General features: G+C 38.0%; 1 protein-coding gene and 1 pseudogene across 1 annotated transcript; one reads left to right on the top strand and one right to left on the bottom strand.

Annotated features, from left to right (window-relative positions):
* Window positions 1-3,370: 3,370 nt before the first annotated feature.
* LOC107723103 (adrenocorticotropic hormone receptor-like) lies at window positions 3,371-4,285 on the top strand. Its single transcript, XM_016531619.1, has one exon. The coding sequence runs from the start codon at window positions 3,371-3,373 to the stop codon at window positions 4,283-4,285; it is 915 nt and encodes a 304-aa protein (XP_016387105.1).
* A 2,485-nt stretch (window positions 4,286-6,770) lies between these two features.
* LOC107723102 (melanocortin receptor 5-like) lies at window positions 6,771-7,743 on the bottom strand (annotated as a pseudogene).
* Between the last annotated feature and the right edge of the window lie 1,277 nt (window positions 7,744-9,020).

The following is a 9,020-nucleotide window of genomic DNA, read 5'->3' as shown; positions in this document are numbered from 1 at the left end:
AGGGTGTTAGGGAGGAAAGGCCTTGCATTGTGCTTTATTTGTTGTCAAAAGGAACATGCACATAAATGATGGTTCACACAGCCTTGAGCATTCAAGGATACACAAATAGACAGGCATGACCACACACTGTCTATTAACAGCCAGAACAGAGCTTTTCCGGTGCCACCAGACTGATGTCTCTGAGACATTCCATGTGAAGCAGAGGAAAATTCACTGTGGGTGTGTTTGATTAGAAAAACGGTAAGTAAATGTGACAAATATTGAATAATTTGACACTTAGTTCATCCATTCATGATCAGTGTCTGTAAATCCAACTATTCTCAGATGGTCTTAACTGTCTGAAAGTGGGCATGGGCTTGATGTGGATGAATAGAAGTTTAATTGTCAGGAATGTGGGATTTCTGTCGACATGGGAGGTTTTAATCACAGGCTCTGTTCTTGTCTGGACCAGCCTTTCAAGTTCTAATTATGCTTGCCTTTGAGTTCCCATCACTGAAAATTCTACTGCAGATTTAAGGGTGGAAATACATTAACAAATAATGGATCAAACAAAACAAATGAACTTTTGTGTTTCATGTTTCTAAATGATCCTCAGTAAGAAATGTTGTTGAGTCATGTTCCAAGAGGAGGCTTAGCTTAGATAACTATTTTGTCTTCTTTCAACCTTTGCTTGGAACAGCTTAATCGTGTTTGTCTAACAACTGACAACATTAAAATAAAATACTCTTTTGTTGTTGTTGTTGTGCAATTTTAATACTTTGAAATATCCTTTGGAAAAATGGAAAAGCTACATTATTAGAAGCATTTTACATACAGTTTTGTAATATTGTCATACTTTATATATTTGTGACTTTCTTAGAGAAACGTGATGCTCCTCGGGGCCGAGAAATGATTCATATTTGTGTTCATTATTGTGACCCATGGCACAGTGTCTCCACCTCAATAGTGCTTAAAGCTTCCTTTCATTCATTTTTTATCCTTTCTTCTGGTTCATGTGATCCAGTGTTCTCCACTCTCCCTCACCATCTTTTTACATGTTCTGTAAGCAGTAGATGATAGAAAACCCCCCTTTTTTCTTGATGACTTCATCACTTGAATAGGACACAGTAGAAACATGATGACCTACACTCAAAAAACCCAATCGGGCCCACTGTATGTAATATTATATGAGCTGTATGATTTGTTGTTGTTTTTATTTACATTTCAGGAAGTGTGGTATTTATTAGGGATGCACCATTATAAAATTCTGTCCGACAGAGTCAAGATGATAATTATTTTCATGTTATGGCTGATAAACCAAAATATGGCCATACTGCTGTTATTAAAATTATATATTATTGTCTCTAAATAAATAATTCCGTTTTCATTTTAAGTTTAAAGTTTCAGTTATTTTGTTGTGTATTTTTTTTAATCTATACAGTTTTTATTCATTTTATTTCATTTTTATTTCGTATTTAGTACATCAGGTTAAACTAAATAAAAATGAGAGCAACTAGCTGAAATAAAATAAGTTTACGTTTTGATGTTTTATTTTGCTTCAGTTAATATTTATTTTATTTCAAGTAGCCTAACAAAAATGTTTTTTATGGTTTAAGTTTAGCTAACTATAATAACCTTTTTTTTTTTTTTTTTGATAGAAGTCTCTTATGTTCGCCAAGGCTGCAGTTATTTGATCAAAAATACAGTACTGCTATAAATCAGTAATAATTCTGAAATATTATTGCAATTTAAATAACTGTTTTATATTTTAATATAGGATGGTGCCAATGTGTGTGGCTGTCTGTCTGTCTGTCTGGGGCTCCGTTTGTGTTTTGTTGTTAGCTTGTTTAACTTTTTAATTCAACACATTTCAGCATTATTTGGAATGTAATTTATTCCTGTGAATTTTCAGCTGCCATTAAACTTCTGGTGTTGTTCGGTCATTTTAGACCGGAAATTTTTTTTTTCGAAAATTTAAAATCACGACTTCATCCTAATGGTACGAAACTCGATGACTTAATGCCAGTCGCTATGAGATCACACACACGCACACACACACACACACAAAAAGTGGACTTGATTCGAAAAAGCTAAATGGTCGTACAAAAATACAGTCATGGCCAAAAGTTTTGACAGTGACATAAATTTTGTGTTTTGCGAAGTTTGCTGCTTAAGCTGTTGTGGTGTTCATTCACATTGTTTCTAGATTATTGTGTAGAGTGATCAGATGCATTTTAAATCATTGCTAAAAGCTTCATTGGCCAAAAAATGAACTTTTCACAAAAAAACAAATTTCAGTGTTTTTTGATCCTGACACAAAATGACCAGCTAACATTAATTGACTAATCATATCAGCAGCACGGGTGAAAATGTGAATGAGTACTAGTCAAGTGAAATCACTCGACTGTTTGGGACATCTGGAAAATCAATTGTTCAGAGAAGAAAAGCTGAACGCTATCATGAGTCCTGTGTTGTGCCAACAGTGAAGCATTCTGAGGCCATCCATGTGTGGGGTTGCTTTTCAACCAAGGGAGTGGACTCTCTCATAATTCTGCCCAAAAACTCTGCCATGAATAAAGAATGGAATCAAAATGTCCTGCAAGAGCAACTTTTTCCAACGAACCATGAGCCATTTGGTGATGATCCGTGCATTTTCCAGCATGATGGAGCACCATGTCACAAAGCAAGAGTGATAAAGAAGTGGCTCGAAGATCATTATATTAAAATTTTGGATCTGTGGCCAGGCAACTCCCCGGATCTCAATCCCATAGAGAACCTGTGGTCAGTCCTCAAAAGGCGAGTGGACAAGCAGAAGCCCACAAATTGTGATCAACTCCGAGAACTAATACGGCAAGAATGGATCGCCATCAGTCAGGGTTTGGCCCAGAAGCTAATATCCAGCATGCCAGAGAGAATTGCAAAGGTTCTGAAGAACAAGGGTCAACAATGTAAACAATGACTCATTACATTTTTTTGCCAATAAAAACCTTTAAAACTTATGATATGCTTATCATTGTTTTTCAGTATACCATAGAAACATGTGGAAAAATAATCTACAAATACTGAAGCAGCAAACTTTGCAAAACACCAAATTTATGTCACTGCCAAAGCTTTTGGCCATGACTGTAGTCACATTTGTGTTGCTCGCGGTCAAAAATGACCGTCACTGGAAATGAATGGGAAATACTTAAAAATACGCAAATACAGAGAATTTTTTGTGTGTGCAATCTACAAATCATTCACGATGCAGACAAAAGTGCACAGCAATGAAGGGGTGAAAATAAATTATATCCATTGTATCTTAATAATAATAAAATATTTTCTTCCAGGTTATTTCACATCAGATCTTCAGCTGATCTACAATCCAACAACCAAGTGTGCTCCATCTATCATGAACTCTAGCACTGAAGCTCCATTCACACACCCCACAGACTGCACTGAGGTTCAGGTCCCCAGTCAGGTGTTCATGGCCATTGCTGTGGCCAGTCTAAGTGAGAACCTCTTGGTGATCGTGGCCGTCATCAAAAACAGGAATCTTCACTCCCCTATGTACTGCTTCATCTGCAACCTGGCCGTGTTTAACACCATCTCCAGCCTCTGCAAGGCCTTGGAAAACATCCTGCTGCTGTTTAAAGAGGCCGGACACCTGAACTCCCTTGGTCGTTTTGAGCTGAGTATAGATGACATCATGGACTCTCTACTCTGCATGTGCTTCCTGGGCTCCATCTTCAGCATCCTCACCATAGCCGTGGATCGCTACATCAGCATATTCTACGCACTGCGCTATCACACGCTCATGACCATGCGTCGCGTGGTGGTTACTTTGTCCGCTATCTGGGTGTTGTGTGGCACCAGCGGAGTGCTCATGATCGGGTTCTCCGAGGCCACCACAGTGAAAATCTTCTTCATTGTGCTCTTCTTCACAGCTCTGCTCCTCATTCTCTTGCTCTATGTACATATGTTCCTGTTAGCGCGCCACCACGCCAACAGGATTGCGTCTATGCCAGGCGATCAGGCACACCACAGACAAAGTGGCTTGAGGGGGGCGCTGACACTCACCATCTTGATTGGGGTGTTTGTGGCCTGCTGGGCTCCTTTCTCTCTTCATCTGCTGATTATGATGATTTGCCCAGAGAACCCCTACTGTGAGTGCTACCGCTCGCTCTTCCAGCTGCACGTAGTGCTACTGGTGAGTCATGCAGTCATTGATCCGGCCATTTATGCTTTCCGTAGCACAGAGCTGCGCAACACCTACAAGAAAATGTTCCTGTGCTCAGCTTCAAGCATCTTTAAAGAATGTGTCTGAATGAGAAGTGTGTGTCCCAGCAGCAAGTGCTTCACACTACTGAAGGATAAAGTATAGAACTGCAACTTTTTCATAGATTCAATTCACAGGTACTGAAAGACCACAACATTTTTTTGAAAACAACTATCCAATAACACTCGGTTCATTAACATGAGTTAATGCATTAGGAATTATAAAGTACAGTAACCATAAACAATTATTGCAACAATGTTAATTTGAGAATTTTTATCAATTTGTTAATAATATGTTTGTTCACAGTACATTAATCTGTGTTAATTTATCATTTAACTTGAAATAAAAAAAAAAAATTAGTCTATGTGGAATATAAAACCTAGACTATTAAATTCTCGGTAACACTTTACAATAAGTTTTGATTCATTAACATTAGTTAAATTAATTTGTTAACACAATACATTAGATAAATAACGTTAACTAATAGGACCTTATTGTAAAATGTTACCAGTTCTGTAAAAAAAAAAACATTAGTCATTGAACTAAAAATGAACAATGTCAATAAATTGAATTTTATTGTAAAGTGTAACAAAATCTTTTAGAGTTAAAGGGGTGGTTGACTGCGAATTCACTTTTTTAACATTAGTTAGTGTGTAATGTTGCTGTTTGAGCATAAACAATATCTGCAAAGTTACGAAGCTGAAAGTTCAATGCAAACGGAGATATCGTCTTTTAAAATTCTGGAAGTTTAATGCCTACAAAAACGGCTGGTAGGGACTACAACAAGTTACTTCCCGGGTTCGTGACGTAACAAACCCAGATAAACCCCGCTCTCGGGAAAAGGCAGCAAAGGGGGCGAGGCCTGCACTGCTTTAGAGAAGAGGAAGAGAAAACTAGAGGTGCACGTAAAAATCTATTCATATATGAATCGCGATTCTGTCTTCTAACGATTCTAATGGATTCACAAGTTTCAAAATCAATGTTCTAAAGCAGCGGTTCTTAATACTGTTCCTCAGTATTCTCTCTCTCTCTCTCTGCATCTCTCTCTCATTCAGCTCAGCTCCAACAATGAACTGCTCCAATTATACACTTATTTTCACATAGCTATGAGAAGCGTTAAACATGGACACGTATGCAGTTGCCGTACTGTATTAAAGCTTTAATCAAGATAAAACCCTATATTAAAATCTAACATAAGCAGTAGCATTTACAAATAACACCATATCTAAAAGTATGAGACAACAACAAACAAAAAACATAGGCGCTGAGGTGAGGGGTGGGACGTTTAGACGCGCACTAGAGGCGGTTTAGCCAATCACAAAACACTGGGCTAGCTAACCAATCAGAGCCCATCGCCTATTTCTGAGGGCGGGGCTTCATAAAAGCAGGAAATGATCAGCGCGTTTCTCAGAGAAGGGACAGAGCGGTGTGGAATAAAGGTAAATTATGTGAAAAATAATGTGTTTTTTTTACACGTTAGACTGCACCCCATAAACACAGTCAGGCCTAGAAAAAAAACAGTGAACCACCCCTTTAAATGCAGGAAATGATGTACTTGTCCATTAACACAGTAGCTTATTAAATGGCCTGTAATTTATCATAGTATAGAAATCATAATAATCAAGTGCAATTGTATGAAGAAGGTTTTTAATTCCACTAAAAAATTAAAAATCAGAAAACTAGAACAAACATGTCAACCATTTACATGCATATATTACATACACCGTATATTTGCATAACACACAATTCTAAATTGAATTTTCATGCTTTTCTAAATTCAAGAAAATGTATTTTTATTATGAAAAAATACAAAAGTAATAAAATGTCTTTACTATATTTTTGTGCATGACTTTTAACAATGACGCAAAACAATAATTGTCTGCAAATTTCTACAAAGAAATGTATAATTTCATTACAGTTAAATTACACAAATATTTTGTACATGCATACTGATGTACAGTATTGAGGTACATATATTGTAAGACTTTTATGGTTTCCCAGATGTACTACAATATTATTCACAACAGTCTGTATGATTCTATACTGTTTCTATACTGCATACATGTTTGCATTATTATTATTATATTATTATTTTGTTATATGTCTGCTTATGGTTGAGTTTCTGTCCTCTGTGTTTTCCTTTCATAAAAAAAGAAAGAATCTGAAAACGAGCACATTTCTACTCTATACATATTAATATTAAAGCTGTTTTTGTGCACAAAATGCATTGACCTGACGAATGTCCCCTGCTAAGGAAGATGTAATTCTTATAATAAATACAGTACATATAACAAAATGTCACATTATGAACACTTCAGTATTTTACAACAACACAACATGAAACATCCACTGCAACATCAAAACATTTCACATGATGAGGTACATGGAAAAGCGTGTACAAATTTTATATACTGTCCCCAATTAAGAGGTTTAGGCATTTTACCTCCTCCACTGCAATTATGCACCAATCCATCTATCTATACACACCATTCATCCATCAGTCCGTCCCTTCAGGTTCTTTCAGGAATCCTGTTCAATATTTGCTGACCAGGTTCCAGAGACTGCGTAGTCCATCGTAGCAGAAGATCTCTTTAAATGTCTTTCTCATCTCTTGGCTCCTGAGCGCATAGATCAGTAGGTCAATCACAGAGTTACACATGATGAGTATCAGGTATAAGTTAAAGTGTGACATGAAGCAGACGCAGTAAATGTTCCGTAGGCAGGAGATCATAAGGATGAGATGGAGAAAAAATGGCGCCCAGCATACGATGAAGATGCCTAGTAGTACAGTGAGGGTGACGGCACCCTTCATGCTAGCTCTCTGCCTGATGTTGACATTATAGCCTGGTAATGCCGCCATGCTTTTAACATGCGAACAAGCCAGCAGGAACATGTGGCTGTAGAGCGATGCCATCAGCAGCAGCATGGCAAAGAACATGGCCACCAGGCACACCACCACAGGCTTTGTGTCAGAGTATGATAGAGATGATCCCACAACCTGTGGAGAAAGTCCAGATGCTGCCGATGAGAATCGATGAGATCATTATATTATGGTAGCGAAGAGCATAGAAGATAGTCACATAGCGATCCACTGCGATCGCTAACAGACTCCACATAGACGCCACCACAGAGATACAGATGAGAGAATCGAAGACGTTATCCATCTGACGGATGAAGTGATCCTCAATCACCAAACTCCTGTTTGCCAGCAGGTGGATGACTATTGTCTCCCATGCGTTGGATACACTCACTAACATGTCAGCCACTGCTAGGCTGCAAACGAAGAAGTACATGGGCGAGTGGAGGTTCTTGTTCTTCACGATGGCAAGGATGACCAGCATGTTTTCAAGCAGGCTGATGAGGCCCAGTGTAAGGAAGACCTCAGGTGCAATGTGCACCTGCTCACAGGCTGAAGCACTAGACTTGGACCTGCTTGACTCATCACTGTGGTTTGAGTGACTCAAAGACGAGTTTGGAGAAAGAGTGGGCCACTCCGATGAGTTCATGTCCTGATGTGGTATGGACTCAACTGAATGGACGCTCAGGGTCTGGTAACAGGTGATGTTAGATACATGATGCTGCATCCATGTACGTCTGCTGTAAAGAAAGAGAGTTGTTGTAAGAAATGTTTAGAAGCATTGCGACCAACATCTTTTGTTTTTACAATAAAACTGTTTAAACGATAGAGATAAATTGCAGAATAAAAAATTTCACACTGTACAAACTCATGAAAACCGCTCCAAGTTCATCTATCATGCTTTCAGTGTCCGACATACAGACCCATATATAGGCTTCCCACTGTAAACGAACAAAATCTCACAATTTTGAGTTTATTTCTTTTTAAAATTTTGAGTTAACATTTTGAGTCAGACTACAAAAATGACAAAAAGCCCCATAAAAGAAGTCTGTACGAGTCCTATTGACTAGTGATCCTCAACCTTTTTAATTCCAAGACCCTCATTGTCCACGACAAAATATTAAAGACTGTATATGTTTTTTCTCAGAATTGTGAGTTTAGCCTATAGCTTGCAATTCTTTCTTTCTTTCTTACGTCAGAATTGTGAGGTAAAAAGTTGCAATTATCTTTATATTTTTTAAATTATAAAGCAGAAATGTTTCCATTAAAGCCTTCCGATTGCCTAAACAAATAATCTAACCACAGCTCACATACATTATTTATTTTACTGTTTACTTGAGCTGTCACAGAGATCGACATGATATCTCAGGAGAGTTATTTCAGTGATATCTTTGAAGTAGCAGGATCTTTTCTGCATACCTTTCCATAAAAAAGAACTTAACACTCCAAAGAGAAAGGAAAACTTGAAATCGCATCATATGACCCCTTTAAATACCTACACATTATGCTTAAGATACACAATACAGCTTGAGCATGCAGCACTGTTATTGACAGCAATGTCTGCTCTAAACATTTGGAAAAGGAAACATTAAGACCTTCCTTATCCCTCCGATATGCTGGATGAGGCCAATCACTGCCGTGTGTCACTTCGCACTTACATGACTAGAGGTAGTACAATGGAGGTCAGCATCGAGTCAAGAACACTATAAGTGTGTCCTGCTGTGCGGAGGTGGATAACTTTATGTAGACATCCTTCCTATTAATGGGGTGATGGCAGCCTAGTAGTTCCTGCTCAGGGGGTTCTCACATTCATTCTTTTAGATTTTATTCTGGTAGGAATCTCATTGTAACTGACCATTCAACTTGCAAGATTGGCCATGCAATTACTTTACTGGAAGTCACACAACTTGGCAACCTACTTGTCTG

This window comes from Sinocyclocheilus rhinocerous, unplaced genomic scaffold (assembly GCF_001515625.1).
Source record: "Sinocyclocheilus rhinocerous isolate Xijiao unplaced genomic scaffold, SAMN03320098_v1.1 scaffold5110, whole genome shotgun sequence".
NCBI classification, from domain to species: domain Eukaryota; kingdom Metazoa; phylum Chordata; class Actinopteri; order Cypriniformes; family Cyprinidae; genus Sinocyclocheilus; species Sinocyclocheilus rhinocerous.
This window is presented reverse-complemented; position numbering and strand designations above follow the sequence as displayed.

What these genes read in the sequence shown, in the direction of transcription:
- LOC107723103 (XM_016531619.1), top strand. Translation starts at nt 3,371, where the DNA reads ATGAACTCTAGCACTGAAGCTCCATTCACACACCCCACAGACTGCACT.